The sequence below is a fragment of the Artemia sp. Qi Xiang Cuo genome, chromosome 6 (assembly GCF_049724085.1).
Source record: "Artemia sp. Qi Xiang Cuo chromosome 6, ASM4972408v1, whole genome shotgun sequence".
In the NCBI taxonomy this organism is placed as follows: domain Eukaryota; kingdom Metazoa; phylum Arthropoda; class Branchiopoda; order Anostraca; family Artemiidae; genus Artemia; species Artemia sp. Qi Xiang Cuo.
In genome coordinates, this window is record NC_142799.1 from 51,439,306 (window position 1) to 51,463,414 (window position 24,109).

The 24,109-nt window shown below is 36.9% G+C and overlaps 1 protein-coding gene across 2 annotated transcripts in view; it reads right to left on the bottom strand.

Moving 5' to 3' along the window:
- The window catches only part of LOC148951351 (chloride channel protein 2-like), a 128,008-nt gene that overhangs the window by 65,241 nt on the left and 38,658 nt on the right, over positions 1–24,109 (bottom strand). For both annotated transcript variants that reach the window (XM_089090247.1, XM_089090246.1), the window contains exon 8: positions 22,680–22,781. In XM_089090247.1, coding sequence (XP_088946373.1) covers positions 22,680–22,781 — 102 coding nt within the window. The remainder of the gene's footprint in view (positions 1–22,679; positions 22,782–24,109) is intronic.

The following is a 24,109-nucleotide window of genomic DNA, read 5'->3' on the forward strand; positions in this document are numbered from 1 at the left end:
AATTCAAAATTAACTTTTAAAAATAAAGAAAATGTAACTTTGACAAGTTAAACCACAACATAACTCTCCTGAAATATTCCAACTCTTGAATTTCAACGAAAGAAATTCAAAATTAACTTGGAAAAATCAAGAAAATTTAACTGTGAAAAGTTAAACCACAACCGATACCTCCTGAAATATTCCAACTCTTGCTTTTCAACGAAATAAATTCAAAATGAACTTTAAAAAATCAAGAAAATGTAACTGTGACAAGTTAAACCATAACCAAACACTTCTGAAATATTACAACTCTTCCATTTCAACGAAAGAAATTCAAAATGAACTTTGAAAAATCAAGAAAATGTAACTGTGACAAGGTAAACCATAGACTGTGTGTGTATCAGTGTGTTTGTGTCTCTGTTCGTGTTTCTCTGTGCGTGTGTCTCTGTGGGTGTGTCTCTGTGTGTGTGTCTCTGTGTGTGTGTCTTTGTGTGTTTGTCTCTGTGTGTGTCTCTGTGTGTGTGTCTCTGTGTATGTGTCTCTTTGGGTGAAACAGTTTGAGGCATTTTAGGCGATGATTTTAGAAAACAAAAGCATAACTTTTAAAATCACAACAACTGAAGGTCATTAAATAATTCGTTGGTGGGGCCCGGGGCGGGCCTGTGGGGGTCGGGGTGGGCCTTGGGGGGCGCCGGTGATCCGTGGGGAGCTTGGGGGCAGTTGGGGGCACGGGTGCTCCGTTGGGAGCTTGGGGGTAGGGGGGGGCCGGGGGAGGGCCGGTGGGGGCCGGGGGGACTTTTGGGGACCGGGGGAGGGCCTTGGGGAACCCGTTGGTACGGTTGGAGCTCTATGTACCGTGGGGGACCAGTGGAGGGTCTTTGGGACCCCGTTGGGCCTTTGGGAGCTCGCGGGGCCGGTGAGGCCGGGTGGATGACAGTTGAGACCCCGGGCGGCCCTTTGGGTGCCGGGGGGCCCGTTGGAGACCCGTGGAGTGCCTGTGGGACCACGGTGGTCCGTTGGGAGCACGATGGGCCGTTGGGGACCGGGGGAGGACCTTGGGGGCACAGGGAGGGCCTTTTGGGGTCTGGGGGCCTTTGGGTCTGGGGGCCTGAGTGCCGTTGTCCTTTGGGATCCCGGGGACCTTGGGGGCCGGGGAGGGCCTTTGGGGCACAGGGTGGGCCTTTGGGGGTATGGGGGCACTTGAGGACCGGTTGGTCCTTTGGGGGCCCGGTGGACCTTTGGGGGCCGGGTGAGGGCCTTTGGGGTCGGGGGCCAGTTGGGAGCCTGGGGACATTTGGGGACCGGTGGAGGGCCTTTGGGACCCTGTTGGTCTTTGGGAACTCGATGGGCCTTTGGGGGCCCGGGGATCGCCGTTGAGGGTCTGGGGTGGGCCGTTGGGGGCGCCGGTGGCCATTGGGGAGCTTGGGGGACCTTTGTGTGTCAGGGGGGACAGTTGGGGGCCTGGGGGACATTTGGGGACCGGTGGAGGGCCTTTGGGAGCTTGGGGGGCTTTGAGGACCGGGGGCTTCCTTCGGGGTTGGGGTAGGAGGATCGGAACCCTTTGGGGTTGGGTTAGACGACCTCACAACACTGTTCAAATGAAACTTGTGTATTATAACGACCACACTCAAATTCTCTTCTAAAATCTCTTCAAAAATCTTCTTTTAAAATGTCTCTATCTGTTTCGCCGAAATAGTTCCATAACCTGTCTAAAATGGTTTCGCCCAAATAATCCCTAAACGTAAATTCAGCGTGTTCCTTTGTTATTGGCATCTCTGTGCTAAGGCATTTCAAATTAATAGGAAACCTTCTCGCGTGCTAAAACAATTCATCACTAAGATGTTTCTTGCCTAATTGTTTCCATGGCCTTTGGTTATTAATATCTTTTGGAGTTCGACCAAAAGAGTTGTTTCCGAGGCAAAGACATTAATGACTTGGATATATTCCTGGAGAAATGTTTCTAGGGCGAAAATTTTTAAAGTCTGACAGATGATGTCATTGATTGATTGATCTGTCAAGAAAGGGAAAATTAAATTTGTTGTTTCTAAGGGGAATTATTGATTCACGATATTTGAATTGAGGTCGACAGCACAGGTGTTCCAAATTCCAGGTTTTTGTTGTTGTAAGTCTACGCTCTCAGCGAATATCAAGGTCAATGTTGTTGTTGTGAAATTTAGGTCATTGACCCCATTAACCACGTGGTTCCCCTAATGAGTCCATGCCCATATTAGGTGCCCCTTCTGTTTTCTTTGCACCTATCTGGACAATGAACCACGTGGTTGGTACCGTTTGTGTAAGTGCACGCTCTCAGTGAATGTCAAGGTCGATGTTGTCGTCGTTTACACGCTTTGATTACGCAAATCAAGTTCTCGGAAATCCACTTCCCCCTCGATTACGCAATCAAGTTCTCGGAAATTCACTTCCCCCTCGAGTCCTAGATCAATAACATTGTTCCCGTTAGAATTCAATGCGCATGTGCAACCTTCGCCCCGGAGCTATTACACATAGAAACATCAAATAAATCGACCTTGGAAAAAGAGGTCATTGACCCCATTAACCACGTGTTCTCCCTAATGACTCTATGCCCTTATTTGGGGTGCAAAAAAAGTTGTAGGTGGCAGCAGGGGTGCGTGATCGCGCTGGTACCCCCATCTCTACTTATATCCGCTCACAAATCTTACGATACTACAACGTGGTCCAGGTTGGAAGTTCGCGAGGACGTGTGAACATACGTAAAATCGGACGATTTATCTAAAACACACAAGAAATCACTAAATAAGCCCTTAACTAGTGTTGTACGCGGTGAAGCTTGAGAATTCGGTTCGGACAGATTACAATTAAAGTAACCGGCTACAATGCAAGATAAACCTAAGTGCCGAATTTTGTGCATACATGGACCTAGTTTTTCACACGATAGCGCAAATAAGCGCTCAGACTGGTCATTATTGTAGTCTGTGGGAAGATACACACTAATACACACAATACAATCCACTCTCAAAGCTAGATATTAATCATTTGCTTCGAAAATACTCGAACGGAGAGCTGATTTCAGAAACGTAACAAGTCCACCCGAGGGTCGGCCTCTATTGTTCAGCTGTCTAGCGGGTAAACAATAAGTTGTCATATCCTCAAGCTCAAGTATGTTCAGACCATGTTTAGTAACAAAATGTTCCTGGAGACAAATCACACTAAACTCAGAACGGAGGTTTTCCAGAACCGGAAGTTTATTAATAAAAGAGCCGTTTATATTCCACGATAGAAGAGTTATCGACGAGGTCATTAGTTCAAGGGTTTACGGTTTTTTGGGCACTTCACACTATAGCATGTATGACCCTGCTTCTTGCAACCAACGCAAAAGGCTGCCTTCTGACACGGGGTATCGGACTTTGATTTGTGATCCGCAGAGCCGCATTTGAAGCCCAAAGAACCGTTCTTACAATCTGCAGCTAGGTGACCGATTGCGTGGCAATTAAAGCAGCGCCAAGGCAAGAACATGAATTCTTCAACTGGGAGGCGTTCATAACCGATTTTCACTGAAACTTTGAGACAGGTATCGAGGTCGTTTCGTGTCGGAAAGTAGACTTTAAATGTTCAAGACTTACCACACTGTAGGGTTTTATTGTGCTTGGGGATTAGCCGCTTTAGAGATTGTTCGTCTAGATCCTCCGGCACTCACTTGATCGCAGCTAAAAAAGTAGGTTCCTTGAGGGAGATGTTGAACGACGGTTTCGTACGTTTAGCTGAATCCACTATCTGGCTCGCGGTTTGCTTGGAACGAACCACGAGTTTCCACTCGATATTAGAGCGGCGTAACTCGGTTATGTCGCCGTCTGGACATGGGCACAGTTTGTCGATAAATGCTTTGCGTTCGCTTGGGCATTTTAGGTTTTTTGGAGGGTCTTTGGGTATCACAGAGTAAAGCGGCCTCGGGGTGTGGTTTGGGACGATTGAGAATTGTCTGGCAGGGTGACTGTAGAGTGGCTAGTATTTAGCATAAATCCATCTAATTTTCTGGAGAATTCGTTTACTTTGGACACCACTGTAGCGTGAACTGCCTCGCCGATGGCAGGTACTTCACATGGACTAAATATCACAAATCTCGAAATCGGGACATTTTTCTTTGCCGCAGAGACTAGCAACTTAAACATATCAGTAATGTTGTTCTCATCTTTGGCATACTAAACCATCCGGCTTTGAATGTCCAACTCCATGTGAAAGGTATTTTTAGCTTGTATGATTGCATCATGTTCAAAATAGTTTATTGTAGTTTTCACAATCTGTTTGAATTTCACCCCTTCAGTGAGTGATCTGCTCAAAAATTTCAGAACTGGCCCGAATACCAGCTTTTCAGTCATCATTTTCACTCAAAAACAGCCAAAGTCCACTGAATCACGCAATACTAGGAACAAGGGAAGTGTCGGGACCCGCTCACCAATTCCCCGCAATTTAAGGGTAACTAAATACCGGCAGGTACATACGGTGCTTGCGGCAGGAACCCTCCCCTCTTCTGCTTATTGCCTAATATATGTTATCAGTATTCTGTTCAGGAAACTACTTTTGAATTTTGGCTTCTTTTCAGTCAGAACAGTAGGTGGAAACACTGCGTGGTAAAATTCGGGCGCTCTTTCCACAGCGCAACGATCAAGCTCTGGCAACGCTGCTAGATGTAGAATTCATTTCGGCAATATCACTGCAGTGCAAAAAGAATACAATCCTCTAAGGTAATTAAATCTTTCTGTCTGAGTCTCTGTACTTATGAAGTCACTAAAGCCCAAGGGAATTTATGTTCAAGCAGCAAAAATGTCAATAGCAAGTAAATAAAATAAGCCGATTATAAATGTCTCTAAGGAATCACACAGGTTGAAACCTTACTTTATTAAAAAGTTAATATCCAAAAACAAGTTGTTTACACAACGAACTCTTAAATATATATATTTAAATATATATATATATATATATATATATATATATATATATATATATATATATATATATATATATATATATATATATATATATATATATATATATATATATATATATATATATATATATATATATATATATATATATATATATATATATATATATATATAACTCAGCCGAACGCCGCCGGCGGCGTAGCGTCACTTCGGTGGCGGTCGACCTGGCTTCTCGTCGGCGGCGTTCGGTCGATCCGCTAGTGTGGCACCGGGGTCTACCTGTAGCTACAAGACCAGTTGAGCATTTCTTTTTGAAGCATCAATTTCAGATTTTAAGGAAATACTTTGATAATTCTGATTTTCCTCGGCTTAGAAAAGGTAATGCCCCTTCATATAAGTAGAGATGTACTTATGGATTTGCTTGCCTTATGTTCCTTACCGTGCTATTTGCTTGCCTTTTGTTCCTTTGTACCTTTACAGAGCATTTACTTATGGATTTGCTTACTTTATGTTCATTACCGTGCTATTTGCTTGCCTTATGTTCCTTCGCACCTTTCCAGAGCATGTACTTATGGATTTGCTTGCCTTATGTTCATTGCCGTGCTATTTGCTTGCCTTATGTTCCTTGTTACCTTTCCAGAGCCTGTACTTATGGATTTGCATACTTTATTTTCCTTGCCGTGCTATTTGCTTGCCTTATGTTCCTTTATAACTTTCCAAAGCACGTACTTATGGATTTGCTTGTTTTTTTGTCATTACCGTTCTAATTGCTTGACTTATGTTCCTTCATACCTTTCCAGAGCATGGCATCACGGATTTGCTTGCCTTATTTTCCTTACCGCGCTAATTGCTTGACTTGTGCTCTTTGGTACCATTTCAAAGCATGTCCTCATGGATTTGCTTGCCTTCTGTTCCTTGCCGTGCTATTTGCTTGCCTTATGTTCCTTGGTGCCTTTCCAGAGCCTGGCCTTATGGATTTGTTTGCCTTAAGTTCCTTGTCATGCTATTTCCATAGACCTATACAGCTTTTCAAAGAGCAAACGAGATTGTGTAATGCAACCAGACGGGTTTCAGTGCCAAAACATTTGATCGTCACATTACGTATTCAAATGGTTTATTGAGCCTTCTGTAAAAAATACTGGTTTCAGTTATAGGGTAAGAAAATCATGTTTTTCGTATAAATGATGTTTTTTACTAAAGATACATCCAAGACGCGCAAGTTTTCGACTCAAAAATTTTCAGACACTAATAACATCTAGGCTGAAGGTACCTTGCATCTTGTCTAGAATTAATTGGCATATGGTGTTAAATCATTTACCAAAAAAATAACTCTATTTGGGAAATAGGGTATAGCAAATTGGACTGTATGAACAATATTAATTGTTGATTGAATAATAGGGGTGTGAACGATCCTAATTAGTGATCGGATCGCATGAAGGTGGTAAAAATGGGTTAATAAAATTTGGAATAGCCTCAATCTATGGGAATGGTTAAAGATGATAAAATGGTCTTGTGAGTCGACCTACCTTTATTTCCCCGATGTGTTCTGTATAATAAACAAGTACCGTTTGAACAGTGTTGTCAATATAAATATGGTCTAACGTTATAGTATACTAAAAAGTTGATACTAATAGAGATGTAGATGTCAAAGAAAAGAATTTTAATAATGAAATTCAGAACAACCCTTAGAAATCCTTGCAAATCAAGTAGTGAGGTGTATATGAGTATGAACCGTTAAGGATCATAAGCACCAATGACCCTAACCACCAGGGACCTCAACCTCAAAAGGTACTTTATACCCAACCTCCAAGGGACCCCTCCCCCCATTTTTTTGAATTTTTTTTGAATTTTTTTTTCTCTTTTTTAGTTTTTTTTAACATCATATGTTTTTTCAACTTTTTTTACATTTCTTAGAATGACATATAACATACTGAAAACATAAAAATAAATCACATTTAATGTTTTCCAAATTCAAAATGAGAATGATATAGAAATGTTAGTCGTGACTTTTACTATTAGAAAAATAATGTTTGTAGTAGCACTTTTTTTATTGGACTGATTTCTTTTTTGGACTTTGAAATTATTCAACTTTTTTTAAGTATCTTAAAATGACATGAAATATGCTTATGGCTCTAACAATTGTACTGTATGCTTGCTCCGAGACACGATGCGGTTTTCTCACTGGTACTTTATGGCGGGTTATCGACACTACCTAGTTTATTGCATGTATTAAATCAGTATTTTTTACGCAGTGGAACGATAAACATATATTTAAAAAAGTTATGTCATATCTTTAAAAAAGTGAAGATGGAGAATTTTTAGAAAATGTGTTCACATGATAGTGTTATTGTAGCATTGAATGCAGACAAGGAGAAGTATTTAAACTATGAAATAAGTACAAGTGGTAGCACTATCGGAAATGTATGCGTGCATTGTCATAACAGTAAGGAATTAAATTTCTTTGGAGTACCGAAAAAATTCAACTCTTATGTTGGTGGATATGCGAGATTGAGATCTCCAGAAATGATTGCACTCAAAGTGAATGCCAACATAAAAATAATGGTTGATGATTGAGGACAACTCCTTGCTACTGTTGCAGGTAACACATTACCTACTGATACATCCTATCGTCAGCTTTCGGGTATTAGCGTTCAACAGAAGGTCAAAAGAAGAAAGGCATACTCTTCTACTAACATCATAAACCATATCTTGTCTACGTGCCGAAACTGTTACCTGTGTAAAAATAATGTTGTAATACACAGTGAAATTGCCGTAAAAATAAAAAGGGCATTGGTAGAAAATCTCACTAAGGAATATAAAGATGAATCGACAAAAAAAAGTGCCAGCAAACGTTACTATCATTGATCAAACAGTCAATGAACCAAATAATACCAAAGACGAAACGCATATTGAACCTGTCGGTGACACACCAGTAAAAACTGTGTATGACTCAAAGTGGAATAATGATTATTCTACTGATTACGAGCTAAGAGAAGACAATAGCTACAATATGAAGAGAAAACGTGGTGAACTATTTTATGGAAGAGATTCAAAATGTCCAAAGTTGATCATTGATATTAATAATGTATCATAATATATGTTTTGTATTAATATTCTACATGGCATTATTACATTAAAAATATATTATGTATTACATTGTTATGTGTTCATTATTTTTAGAGTATGCTAGCATATCAAACGTTTAGAATGTCTATTAAACCATCGGATATGTAAGAAAAGGAATTTGCATACATCTATTGTCAGACACATGGAATAACATCGACAAAATCCAAGTATCAGAGTGATTAAAGTTTTTCTATCAACATCTTTGTCACATACATCGGATAAAATTGACTGAATCTAAGTATCAGATTGAATAAATTCTTTATCAACATCCTTTCTCGGATAGGTTGGATAACATTGTCAAAATCTATGTATTAGTGTGGATAAATTCTCTATCAACTTCCCTTTGTCTGATACATCAGATAACATTCACAAAATCTGTGTATTAGAATGAATAAATTCCTTATCATCAATCTTTGTCGGTTACGTTGGGAAGAAAATCTATGTATCAGAGTGAATAAATTCTTTATGAATGTCTTTTTGACAGATACGTTTGATTACACTGACCATATCTCACACTGACAAGTATCATAGTGAATAAATTCTATATCAACTTCTTTGTCGGATGCATCAGACAAAATTCACAAAATCTAAGTATCAGAGTGAATAAATTCTTTATAAAAATGCTTTGTCAGATTTGCTTGATAAAATTGAGAAAATCTAAGTATCAGATCGAATAAATTCTTTGTCAATGTCTTTTGACAGATAAGTTTGATAACACTGACATAATTTAAGTATCGAATTGAACAAATTCTTTATTAAAATTCGTTATCAATATCATTTGTCAGATACATCGGATTACATTGACAAAATCTATGTATTAGAATGAATAAATTCTTTATCACCATCCGTTGTTATATATGTCATTATGAAAAAATTGTAAGGAAGTAAATAACAAACTCTTTCTTGAATTTACCTCTTGGATACACAATACAGAAATTTAATTCAGGAAACTATGAAAAAAAGAGCAAATTCTTGATTGACATTCTTTATCGATTGAATTTGCTTCCTGGACAGGCAATACAGCAATTTCACAAAATCTAAGTATCAGAGTGATTAATTCTATATCAAATCCATTTCTCGAATACATAGGATACAATTGACCAAATCTAAGTGTTGAGTGAATAATTTTTTTTTTCAACATCTTATGCCAGATACATTGGATAAAAGTGACAAAACATAAGTGTCAGAAAGAATAATTTTTTTTATTAACATCATTTGTCAGATACATCGGATAAAATTGACAAAATCTAAGTATCAGAGTGAATAAATTCTTTATCAACATTCTTTCTCAGATACGTTGGATAAAATTGACAAAATATAAGTATCAGAGTGATTAAATTCTATATCATCATCCTTTTCTCGGGTGCATAAGATAAAATTGATAAAATCTAAGTATCAGAGTGAATAAATACTTTATCATTATCCTTTCTCGGATATGTTGGATAAAATTGACAAAATCTAAGTATCAGAGTGATTAAATTCTATATCAACATCCTTTTCTAGGGTACATAGGAAAATTTGATACAATTTCAGTATCAGAGTGAATAAATGCTTTATCATCATCCTTTGTCGGATATGTCGGATAAAATTGACAAAATCTAGATACATAGGATAAAAATGACAAAATCTAATTGTCAGAGTGAATAAATTTTTTTTATCAATATCTTTTGTCAGATGCATCGGATAAAATTGACAGAAAATTCATTTTCAACGTTACATCAGATAAAAAGCATGATACATCAGATAAAAAGGATGATGATGATCAAATCAAAGGATGATTTTTCATCATCATCAAAGGATGATGATGAAAAAAAATTATTCACTCTGACACTTAAATTTTGTCAATTTTGTCCGATGCATCTGTCAAATGATGTTGATAAAAAATTATATTCACTCTAATACTTAGATTTTGTCAATTTTATCCTATGTATCCGGGAAAAGGATGTTGATGTAGAATTTATTCGCTCTGATACTTAGGTTTTGTCAATTTTATCCGACATATCCGGTAAAGGATGTTGATAAAGCATTTATTCACTCTGATATTTAGATTTTGTCAATTTTATTCGATGTATCTGACAAAGAATGTTGATAAGAAAAAAAATTATTCACTCTGACGCTTAGATTTTGTCAATTTTATCCGATATATCTGGCAAAGGATGTTGATGAAAAAATTATTCACTCTAACACTTAGATTTTGTCAATTTTGTCCTATGTATCTGAGAAAAGGATGTTGATATAAAATTTAGACTCCGATATTTTAGATTTTATAAATTTTATCCGACATATCCGACAAAGGATGTTGATAAAGCGTATATTCACTCTGCACTTACATTTTGTCAATTTTATCCAATGCATCTGGCAAAAGACGTTGATAAAAAAATTTATTCACTCTGACACTTAGATTCTGTCAATTTTATTACCAGTGAGAAAGCCGCATCGTGTCTCGGATCAAGCATATAGTACAATTGTTAGAGCCATAAGCATATTTTATGTCATTTTAAGATACGTAAAAAAAAAGTTGAATAATTTCGAAGTCCAAAAAAAAATTTAGTCCAATAAAAAAAAACTACTACAAACAATATTTTTCTTATAGTAAAAGTCACGACTAACATTTCTATATCATTCTCATTTTGAATTTGGAAAATATTAAATGGAATTTTTTTTGTGTTTTAAGTATGCTACATGTCATCCTAACAGATGTAAAAAAAATTGGAAAAATATATCATGTTAAAAAAAGTAAAAAAAAAGTTAAAAAAAAATTATAATAAAAATTAGAAAAAAATGGGTGCTTATGATCCATTGGTGCTTATGATCCTTGACGGTTCATACTCATATACACCTCACTACTTGATTTGCAGGGATTTCCAAGTGTTGTTCTGAATTTTTTTATTGAAATTCTTTTCTTGGCATCTAAATTGGTATTTGTATCAACGTCTCTGTACAGTTTAAAGATACACCGTAGTTTGCGTTGATAAATCTGTTCGAACTATACATTTACGTTGTGCACTTTACATCAGGGAGGTACAGGTAAGTTATCTCACAAGAGGATTTTATTATTTTTAACCATTCGCATAGATTGATGGTATTCCAAATTTATAATAAATTAATTATGAGTTAACAAACCCCTCGGGGTTACCTTAACTGCTAATCAGTTTAACCCTTTTTTACCACCTTCATACGATCTGATTACTAATTAGGATCATTCACACCCCTATTATTCAATCAAAAATTAATATCGTTCATACAGTCCAATTCGCAAATGCTATACCCTTTTTCGCAAATAGGGTTATTTTTTTGGTAAATGATTTAACACCATATACCAATCAATTCTAGACAAGATGCAAGGTACCTTCAGCCTAGAGGTTATTAGTGTTTGACAATTTTTGAGTCAGAAACATGCGCGGCTTGGATGTATCTTTAGTTAAAAAAAAACATCATTTATACGAAAAACATGATTTTTTTACCCTATGACTGAAACCAGTATGTTTTTACAGAAGTCTCAATAAATCATTTGAATACGTAATGTGACGATCAAATGTTTTGGCACTGAAATCCGTCTGGTTGCATTGCACAATCTCGTCTGCTCTTTGAAAAGGTGTATAGGTCTATGCAAATAGCATGATAAGGAACTTAAGGCAAGCAAATCCATAAGGCCAGGCTCTTGAAAGGCACCAAGGAACATAAGGCAAGCAAATAGCACGGCAAGGAACATAAGGCAAGCAAATCCATAAGTACATGCTCTGGAAAGGTACCAAGGAACATAAGGCAAGCAATTAGCACGGCAAGGAACATAAAGCAAGCAAATCCATAAGTACGTGCTCTGGAAAGGTGCCAAGGAACATAAGGCAAGCAAATAGCACGGCATGGAACATAAAGCAAGCAAATCCATAAGTACATGCTCTGGAAAGGTACCAAGGGACATAATGTACGCAAATAGCACGGTAAGGAACATAAGGTACGCAAATCCATAAGTACATGCTCTGGAAAGGTACCAAGGAACATAAGGCAAGCAAATAGCACGGCAAGGAACATAAGGCAAGCAAATAGCACGGTAAGGAACATAAAGCAAGCAAATCCATAAGTACATGCTTTGGAAAGGTATCAAGGAACATAAGGCAAGCAAATAGCACGGTAAGGAACATAAGGCAAGCAAATCCATAAGTACATCTCTACTCATATAGTGTTTAATCAGCTTAATTAATAAGCTGATTAGACTTAATTAACGCAAGATTGTGTTAATTAAACTTGCTTTTAATTAAGATTTAGTTAATTAACAAAAGTGCTATTGACGTCCTTGACAGAGTTTTCAAAAATAAAGGCATATTTTCTCTTTGGAAAGGATTCACTCCATATTATGCCCGTTTGGGACCCCATACCGTGCTCACATTCATCGTATTGGAAAAGATGAATACAATGTACAGACAGCTAGTGATGGGAGACTATAGCCACCGAAGCAGCGGCCTTTAAATTTACTCTCTTAACCGTTTTCAGAGGCTTAGCGAATGTTTATATATTCAGGTTGCTACATCTAAAGGTTGCAAGTTTCGAATGCTGAGTTTTAGAAGAGTTTATTTTAACACTTCCGGAAATTATGATTATTTAAATACACGTCGAAAATCAAGCAAAGTGTGTCTGGGTCGTAGCTTTTTATGAGTAAAAGTGAATTTTAGATACTTGGAATCAACTTAAAAAGCCTATTTTTAGTATAAAATTGGATTATTTTCATTAGGGAGGGGATTTAACCGCAAGAAATGTTCATTTAAGTTACTATCCTTTCTGAGGAAGCTTCTTTCGGACCACTTTTTGAGGAGGAGTAAGATTATAGTAAGATAAGTAAGATTATATAATAGAGATTTAAGAGACAGATACAAAAATAAAAGGAGCAAACTCGTCAAAAAGAAAAAAAAATTTCCCTTTTCTTTTAAAGTATGATATATATATCATACATATATATATATATATATATATATATATATATATATATATATATATATATATATATATATATATATATATATATATATATATATATATATATATATATATATATATATATATATATATATATATATATATATATATATATATATATATAAGAGGGAGGCTTAGAATAGATTGGGATGGAGGAGGAGCGTGCATAGCTGTATTGTCCTCGTGCGGCTTGGTGCTGCGGTCAGCTTTTAGTAGTAGTGGTAGTATACACATTTATCACTATGCAAGACCCTAACCTCATTGCTAGAAAATATCACTAGAACTAAAGAGACTTGATTGAATTCTCGCTAAAACTGAAGTTGCCAGGCCTCCAGGCGGACGACCTCGGAAATGAACACGCTTTGCGGGAACGAAAAAAGTACGAAAGTCTCTACTCGTATTCAGTAAAGTAAGACTAGGACGTGTAAGAAAATGTTCCTGAATACACATTAAATCATTATTCAGCAGCATACTTTCCAATCCTGATTTTTTATTCAAGAAACTACCATTTATGTTCCATGAAACAAATCGCACATCTTGGTTCTGTTAGTAGAGATCCCTGGTGGGTGCATTATAACTTTCTTTTTCCCCTATCTAGTATGGACAGACACTTTATGATGAAACTGCTGTGACCAGAAGCCTTACAAGTTATAGAGAACAATGCCTGAGAGCACGGATTCTCACGGGATGAAATATGCTCTGCAGAACCGTATCTTGAAAACAGGGGTGCATTTTTACACTCCGCAGGTTTGTGACGGAATTGGTGACAATTTAAAATTTTTTTTTGGCATGAAAATGAACTGTTGAGCAGGCAGTCTTTCGTAACATATTTTGATAGATTCACTCAGGAATGTTTGCAAATGAAGTTGCTGCTTAAAATAAACCTTAAACGCACTAGATCTACCACATTGAACTACTGTAAAGCAGTTCAGAATACGTATCATGAGGTCGGGCTCATATATTCTGGTGGAACACTTTTAACGATTGCAATGAGCCGGAGACTTCAGTGACGCTCTTATATTTTGCTGGGACTGTTTCACATTTCAGCAAAAGAAATGGTAGCATTTTTGCTTCGTACGACAACTTTCCATTCGCTATTAGTACGTCTTAGTTGTTCAATGTCCTTCTAAACAACTGGACATAGACGGTCTACGAGTTGCTTTCTCTGTTCTGGCGAAGACATGTTGGGACAGTTTTTCAAGACTACAGCATAAGTGAGTGGTTTTGTGTTACGCTGGAGCTGATTGGGAAGTGCATGGGGGCTAGTAAAGCTAGATACTTTCTGTTTGTTCACCTTTACCTGGATAAGCCCGTCAATTTTTTGATTGAGTTACTTCAATTGCGAGACCACAGACGCAGCAACCGCATCACCAATAACATGTATTTCACTCGGCAAATAAATTAAGAATATTGGCATGACTCGTTTCTCTTTAGCCGCTGTAGCAAACCAATTACATAAATCTAAACATGAGAACTCTTTGACATTTGATTAGTCTAGAGCTGATCGCAAGTTCACCGTGTAATACCTCTTTAGCTTTTAAAAGAACGTCATGGGCGAAAAAACTCACTGCCTTTCCGACAATTGTCTCGGCTCTTAATCCATCAAGCATTGACCTTGATACAAAATTTAAAATCGGGTTCAAAATAATGTTCTGTTCAGTCATACCTCCGAACTGTGAGTAAGACAGATTAGCGCTTGTCTATCTACCTGCCAAAAAACTTTTGAAGTGAACTCAACAAGAAAAAAAAAAGAGTGTCTGACTGGGTACCAGTCATCCAGGTACCCAGAACAATCCGTAGGCAATTTCTCTGGAAAAAATCGAGCAAATGTTCATCCGCTTTTCGGAGTGCACATACTTCAGAGCCATATTTGACCACTGTCATCACTGTAGCTTCCAATATTCTATTCTTGGTTAACAGACTTATCTTCATATTCTTCAAAACTTTTTTAATTATGAAAAAAACCCTGAGCCTTGGCTATTCCACTTTTTAAAATCTTCACTGCTCCCACCATCTTTACTAATAATACTACCAAGGTAAGTGAAGCTGTCCACCTCATCAATCTTTTGATTACCCAATTTCACCTTTTCATCTTCACTTATTCCTAGCTTTAGTGATTTAGTCCTCTTAATATTAATTTTAAAGTTTATTCTAACACCCTCAACTTGCAAAACTTCTAAAAGTTCATTCATTTTGCTCACAATTTCATCTAGGATGCTTAAATCATCACCATAATCTAAGTCCAGGAGAGTTTTTCCTCCCCATTTGATTTCGTGGTCTCCCATTGCCTTTCTTGTGCTCCTTTAAAAAAACGTCCATCAAAATGGTCCATATAAAAGGGGATCGAACACAACCCTGCTTAACTCCTGATTTGATACGAAACCAGCAGCTAACCTCATTTCCTACCTTAAACGCAGCAGTGTTATTCTTGTACATAGCACTAATCACTTTAATTTATTTGCCTGGTATCAGAGGCAACGCTATACCGTTGCCTCTGATACCCACCTTTTCCCCAAACACATCCAATCAAAATTTTGAGATAGCCATTTTTTCAACGTAGATGAAAATTCTGGAAATTAAGTCTTTGAGGATGACTCCCCCCCCCCCCAAGAGCCCTCAGGGCAAGGGTTGTAAGATAAGGTTTTTATAGAAAGTGTTGTCGTAGAAACTTCAAAAAGGGCTTATTCGATTGGAAATTTAAATGGCTAGTGTCCTTTTAATAGTCGAAAGAGATTGAAAGGCAACTAACACCCCTTCCACGCCTACTATTTCCCCAAACACATCCAATCAAAATTTTGAGATAGCCATTTTGTTTAACATAGTTGAAAGTTCTGGAAATTATATCTTTGAGCACGAAACTTCCCCCACAATCTTCAGAGTAAGGGATATAATTTATACACCGGAGGCATATATGGTTCTTATGGATGCAATGCTCGTATAAACTTAAGAGAGGGCTCATTTGATTGGAAATTGAAAGTTCTAGCCCACTTTTTAAATATCAAAATATATAGAAGGGTAACCAGTCCCCCCCTCACGCCCTTTTTTCCCAAATGCATCTGATAAAAACTTTGAGATAGCTATTTTGTTAAAAATAGTTCATATAACAAAAACTCCAGTGTTGCCACAACCCCGCAGGGCCCGGGGACAGGCGTTGTAAGTTATGCCCCGGGGGTATTTGTGGTTCTTATGGAAGGGATGCTCGTATTTACTTCAAAGAGGGCTCAATTCATTGGAAATTGAAAGTTATAGTTTACTTTTTAAGAGTCAAAATAGATTGGAGGGCACCTAGCCCCTCTCCTCTACGCCCTTTTTTTCTAAAACCCATCTGATATTAACTTTGAGATATCCATGTTTGTAAAAAAAAACATAGCTCAAAGACCACATAACGAGAACTCCAGGGTCGACACAGCCCCCCAGGGCCCGAGGGCAGGCGTTGTAAGTTATGCCCTGGGGGAATATTTAGTTCTTATGGAAGCGACGCTCGTAAACACTTCAGAGAGGGCTCATTTGATTGGAAATTGAAAGTTCTAGTTCAGTTTTTGAAGTCAAAAGAGATTGGAGGGCAACTAGCCCCCTCCCTCACGCCACTTTTTCCCCAAATGCTTCCGATAAAAACTTTGAGATAGCCATTAAGGTAAAAATTTTTCAAAAGTCAGATGACGAAAACTCAGGTGTCGAAAAAAAAACCCAGGGCCCGGGGGCAGTCGTTGTAAGTTACGCCCTGGGGCATATATGTTTCTTATCAAATGGATGCTCGTATAAAATTCAGAGAGGGCTCATTTGATTGAAAATTGAAAGTTCGAAATCACTATCTAATAGTCAAAAGAGATCCGAGGGCAACTAGCCCCCCCCCACGCCTTGTTTTTCCAAACCTATCTGATGAAAATTTTGAGATAGACATTTTATTAAAAAGAAAATAGTTCAAAGGTCGGATTAGAAAAACAATGCAACCCACCAGGACCCGGGGGAAGGCGTTCTGAGCTATGCCCTAAAGGAAGTATGGTTCTTATTAAAGGGAAGCCCGTATAAACTTCATAGAGGGCTCATTTGATTGGAAACTGAAAGTTCTAATTAACTTTTTAAGGGTCAAGAGAGTCAAGAGACGGAAGGGCTATTAGCCCCCCCCCCACGCCCTTTTTTCCCAAAGCCCATCCGCTAAATATTTTAAGATAGCCATTTTGTTAAGAAATAGTTCAAATATCAGATAAAAAAAAACAAAGTTGACACAAACCCATTTTATCACTTTGATATTGTTACTTTGATACCAGTTTTGATACTTTGATGAACATTTGATTTTTTTTTAAGTTTGATTTTGAAGTAAGGAATTTTTAAAACTTGAAAATTTTTGCAATCGAAAAAGAACAAAAATCCATTAAAAAAAAACTTTCCGAAAAATAAGTTTGTCAAAGAAAAATAAAGGCCATTTTAAACTTAAGCTCAGCAGATATAAATACCTGTTAAAATTCAAACTCAAAACGACCAGAAATTACTATTAAAGAATAAATGAAACCCAAAACGAACCGAAATTAAACAAACAATCATAGCAAAAACATACAACAAGTAATGATATAAATGAATAAATAGATCTTAAAGCGAGTAATGCTTAGATTGAATATGAAAATCAAGCTTAAAACGAAAAACAATATTTTCCTGTTGAAGCATAAATGAAAGCTAAAACGAACAGAAATTAAATAAACAATCAATGCAAACAAACATACAATAAATATTAATGTAAATGAACAAATAAATATTAAAACAAGTGAAACTTAAATTGAATATGCAAATCAAGCTTGAAACAAACAAAAATCACAAAAAAGAAGAGTTTGGGTATCGCCTCCTTCTCTCACTGTAAAATTTTACAACCTACTGCATCATTGGCGCTTTACTGAAAACTATATGTGTCTTGAACAGCCTTGAAAAGTATAAACAGCATCAAACTGAATATTTGATGTATAATGATATTAATTGTTGAAAGACCCATTAGTTCAAGAATTTATATCACTGTATTTTTGTTTTTGTTTTCAATGCTGTAAGAACTGGAAAAGAAAATATTTGTAATATAATACGTTTTCAGTTAAGCGTCAATGACGCAGTAGGCTTATGGTTTTTTATTTACAGATAAGGAAGGGGGCAGTATCCAAACTCTTGTTTATAGTGAAACTATATTTGTCTTGAACATCTTCAGAAAGAACTAAGAAATTAAACTGAATATTTGATGGATAATGATATTAATAGCTGTCATCAGTACAAGATTTTACTATAATTTTAATGTTTATTTTCAATTTTAAGTGCAGAACTAGCAGAAGAAAATATTTGTAATAAAATGGATTTTCAGTAAAGCGCCAATGACGCAGTAGGCTTTATACTTTTACAGTGAGAGAAGGAGGCGATACCCAAACTCTTGTTTGTAGTGATTTTTGTTCGTTTAAAGCTTGATTTGCATATTCAAGTTAAGTTTCACTCGTTTTAAGATTTATTTATTCATTTACATTAGTATCTGTTGTATTTTTTTTTGAATCGATTGTTTATTTAATTTCTGTTCGTTTTAAGTTTCATTTAAACTTCAATAGCAAATTATTTTTTTTTGTTTTAAGCTTGATTTTCATATTCAATCTAAGCACTACTCGCTTTAAGATCTATTTATTCATTTATATAATTACTTGATGTATGTTTTGCTATGATTGTTTGTTTAGTTTCTGTTCGTTTTGGGTTTCGTTTATTCTTTAATAGTAATTAATTTAAAAAACTTTTTCCACAAAATAGGTTTTTCAAAGAAAAGTAAAGAACTCCGTTAATCCAAAAATTGGCAGAAATACAGTCAAATAATCTCCAAGCGCGAAACTACCACAAATCAGCATCGATAAATAAATGAAACCCAAAACGAACAGAAATTACAATAACTAACCAAGTCAAACTCAAAACGAGCAGAAATTAACATAAGTTGGAAGCAAAACCCCTAATCCTTTCCAAGGCCAGAACAAAATTTGCACTTTACTGAAAAATGTAAATGTTTTTACTTTTCTAACTTTAATAAATCAAATAATATAAACATTTTGATTACTAAATATCAGTATATGTACATTAAACTGACAATGCACATATATTTGAAAATGATGGGCATGAGAGGGGCGTTAGTCGCTCTCCAATCACTTTCAACTATTGAAAAAGGCACCAGCCGTTTCCATTTCCAATTGAATGAGCCCTTTTGAATTTTCTACAACAACGCTTGCAATAAACACTTTATATACCCCAGTGCATAACTTACAATCCGTTCCATTACGGGTGCGGGGGGAGGGTGTGTCATCCTTAAAGACTTAATTTCCAAAATTTTAAACTAAGTTGAATAAAATGGCTATCTAAAAATTTGGATTGAATGTGTTTGGGGAAAAGATGGGCGTGAGAGGGGGGTTCGTTGCCCTTAAATCACTTTTGACTATTAAAAAGGGTACTATCCCTTTAAATTTCAAATCGAATGAGCCCTTTTTCAAGTTTCTACGACAAAGATTTCGATAAATACCTTATACGCCTCCAGGGCATAGCTTATAATCCTTGCCCTGAGGGTTGTGGGGGAGTGTCCTCCTCAAAAATGTATTTTCTATCTGGAAATCAACTACGCTGAACAAAATGGTTATCTCAAAATTTTTATTGGATGTGTTTGGGGAAAAGGTGGGCGTGAGAGGGGGGTTAGTTGCCCTCCAATCACTTTCGACTATTAAAAGGAGTACGAGCTCTTCGAATTTAAAATGAAAAGTGCCCATTTTGAAGTTTCTACTACAACTAATTTGTTGAAAACCTTAGATACTCCCAGGCCACAACTTATAATCCTTGTTCCGGGGAATATGGGCAAGTGTACTCCTCAAAAATACGTTTCCTATCAGGAAATCAACTATGTTGAACAAAATCGCTGTCTCAAAATTTTGATTGGATATGTTTGGGGGAATGATGGGCGTGGGGGGGCTAGTTGCCCTCCGATCACTTTCGACTATTAAAAAGGGCACTAGCACTTTGAATTTATAATCGACTGAGCTTTTTTAGAAGCTTCTACGACAACACCTTCTATAAAAACCTTATATGCCCACAGGGCATAACTTAAAACCCTTGCCCTGAGGGTTGTGGGGGAGTGTCTTCCTCAAAAACATATTTTCTATCTGGAAATCAACTACGCTGAACAAAATGGATATCTCAAAATTTTTATTGGATGTCTTTGGGGAAATGACGGGCGTGAGGGGGGCTAGTTGCCCTCCAATCACTTTCGACTATTAAAAAGGGCACTAGTCCTTTGAATTTTCAATCCAATGGGCCTTTTTTTAAGTTTCTACGACAACGCCTTCTATAAAAACCTTATAAGCCCCCAGGGTATAACTTAAAACCCTTAACCTCATTGTAATGGGGGAGTGTCCTCCTCAAAAACATATTTTCTATCTGGAAGTCAACTACGCTGAACAAAATGGCTATCTCAAAATTTTGATTGGATGTGTCTGGGGGAAACATGGGCGTGGGGGCGGGCTAGTTGCCCTCAAATCATTTTTGACTATTGAAAATGGTACTAGCCCTTTGAATTTCCAATTGAATGAGCCTGTTTTGAAGTTTCTGCGACAACGCCTTCTATAAAAACCTTATATGCCCCCAGGGCATAACTTAAAACCCTTGCCCTGAGGGTTGTGGGGGAGTGTCCTCCTCAAAAACACATTTGACTATGTGGAAATCAACTACGCTGAACAAAACGGCTGTCTCGAAATTTTGATTGGATGTGTTTGGGGGGAATAATGGGCTTGGAGGGGGGGGGGGGGGGGTAGCTAGTTGCCCTCCAATCACTTTTGACTATCATAAAGGGCCCTAGAACTCTGGATTTCCAATCGAATAAGCCCCTTTTGAAGTTTCTACGACGACCCCTTCCATATGCAGTGCCCTGCTCTAAAGGAAAAAATTAATTAAGGGTACATTGTGCCAACATTGTTCTTATATGCCCTCAGCGCATAACTTAAAACCCTTTCCCCGAGGGTTGCTTGGGAGTGTCCTCCTTAAAAATATATTTTCTATCTGGAAATCAACTATGCTGAACAAAATGGCTATCTCAAAATTTTGATTGGATGTGTTTGGGAGAATGATGAGCGTTGGGGGAGGGGGCTAGTTTCCCTCCAATTACTTTCAACTATTAAAAAGGGCACTAACACTTTGAATTTCTAATCGAATGAGCTGTTTTAGAAGCTTCTACGACAACGCCATCTTTAAAAACCTTATATGCCCCCAGGGCATAACTTAAAACCCTTTCATTGAGGGCTGTGGGGGAGGGTCTTCCTCAAAAACATTTTTTCTATCTGGAAATCAACTACGCTGAACAAAATGGCTATCTCAAAATATTGATTGGATGTCTTTGGGGAAATGATGGGCGTAAGGGGGGCTAGTTGCCCTCCAATCACTTTCAACTATTAAAAAGGGCACTATCCCTTTGAATTTTCAATCGAATGAGCCTTTTTTGAAGTTTCTACGACAACGCCTTCTATAAAAACCTTATAAGCCCCCAGGGCATAACTTAAAACCCTTAAGCTGAGGGGGAGTGTCCTCCTCAAAAACATATTTTCTATCTGGAAGTCAACTACGTTGAACAAAATGGCTATCTAAAAATTTTGATTGGATGTGTCTGTGGGAATAATTAGCGGGGGGGCGCTAGTTGCCCTCCAACCACTTTTGACTATTAAAAAGGGTACTAGCCCTTCGAATTTCCAATCGAATGAGCCTGTTTTGATGTTTCTGCGACAACGCCTTCTATAAAAACCTTATTTGCCCCCAGGGAATAACTTAAAACCCTTGCCCTGAGGGCTGTGGGGGAGTGTCCTCCTCAAAAGCACATTTGACTATCTGGAAATCAACTACGCTGAATAAAATGGCTATCTCAAATTTTGATTGGATGGGTTTGGGGGGAATGATGGGCTTGGAGGGGGGATAGTTGCCCTCCAATCACTTTCGACTATTAAAAAGGGCCCTAGAACTCTCGATTTCCAATCGAATGAGCCCCTTTTGAAGTCTCTACGACGACCCCTTCGATATGAAGTGCCCGGCTTTAAAGGAAAAAAAATAATAAAGGGTACATTGTGCCAACATTGTTCTTATATGCCCTCAGAGCATAACTTAAATCCCTTGCCCCGAGGGTTGTGGGGGAGTGTCCTCCTTAAAAAGATATTTTCTATCTGGAAATCAACTACGCTGAACAAAATGGCTATCTCAAAATTTTTATTGGATGTGTTTGGGGGATGATGGGCATGGGGAGGGGGGCTAGTTGCCCTCCAATCACTTTCGACTATTAAAAAGGGCACTAGACACTCCAATTTTCAATCGAATGAGCCCTTTTCAAAGTTTCTACGACAACTCCTTCGATACGAAGTGCCTGGGTATGGAGAAAAACCAAATAGAAACACATTGTGCCCACATCGTTCTTTACTTAGGCAGCGCTAGCGAGCTGCCTCAGTGCGCTCAGGCAGCGCACACTATATATATATATATATATATATATATATATATATATATATATATATATATATATATATATATATATATATATATATATTATATATATATATATATATATATATATATATATATATATATATATATAATTGAAATATATATATATATATATATATCTATATGTATAATGGATTAAATAATTGAATATGTACTTACTTTCTGGCAAAAAAAGCCTTCAAACACTTGCAGTTTCGGAGGAACATTACATATTGTCTATGACAAAATACGAATATAGCTCCTAGAAGCCCACAAAGCATCCTGAAATATAAAACTGTATCTTAATAAACGAATATCAAAATAATGGTATGTATTTTGTATATACCTAGTATACACCTTGAAATAATAATAATATTAACTTAAATAATAGTATATACCTTGACTATTTTTTTAATTATATTTAATTTTTCATTGAATTCATTCTTTTGTTGTTATTCTTTTTTTGTTGAGGGGAGGGAGGTACTTTTTTACACTTCTGTTTAAATTTTGGTTCTGCGGCTTTGGAAATTTTATTCTATTAATTCCATAATTATTCGTAGTATATACCTTGAACAAATGAAAATCGGGGTGGACTTGGGCCCCATGCCTACTCCTCTCCCACCATCTGCATGAAGGAGGCTATCCTGGTTTCTCCTATAATTACTGTACTTTCCATACAATTCGCCGAATTTTTGCAATTTTAAGAAGTTTGGTTCATCAGAATAAACAGTTTCGATTTGTTTTTCTTCTTTTTCAACTTGTTTTTTATTGACTAAGATAATTGCTAAACAATAAAACATCATAAAACACTTTAGTCTTTTTAGACATTAATTTAAAAAAAAATCAACAAAAGAAGTTTTGGAAAGAAAAGTGAAGAGCTACATCAAACCAAAAATGATCAGAAATAAAGTAAAATAATTTTTTCAAGCGTATAACTACCATAAATCACCACCAATAAATAAATGAAATACAAAGACGAAAAGAAATTACGATAAATAACTGAGTCATACTCAAAACGAGCAGAAACCAAGATTAGTAGGAATGACCCCCCCCCACGCCTTTTTAAGACAAGAACATAATTTGCACTTTAGGTAAAACAATCCTTACTTCGAGCTGAATGTTTCTATTTCTCACAACATAAAAAGAAACACCATTATAACCAAGATTACTGAAAAAACAACAGATGACTGTGGATTGACGTTTAAATACACATCTACTGATATGTATTCCTTAACATCTTAATAATTTTGAATTTATTAAAGTTAAAAAAGGGAAAATGCTTAAAATGATTTTTATTTTCAGTAAGGTGCAAATTATGTTCTGGTATTCAGCAGAGCCGTTCTTAGGGTTGGCTGTGCCCAGGCAAAAATTAATTATAGCACCCCTTCCGCCTCAAATCTATTTAAAAAGCAGGATCAGAATGACATTTTGATCAAAGTAGGCAATCCCCCAGCCGTGGCATCCTGTCCCCCGGCTTAGGCACCCAAGACAGCTCACCCGGTCCCCCTTAGGAACGACTCTGGTCTTCAGAAGACCTGGGGGAGTCAACCCTACTCATTTTACTTTCTACGCGTTTTTAATTTGACTCGGTTATTTATTATAATTTTCTT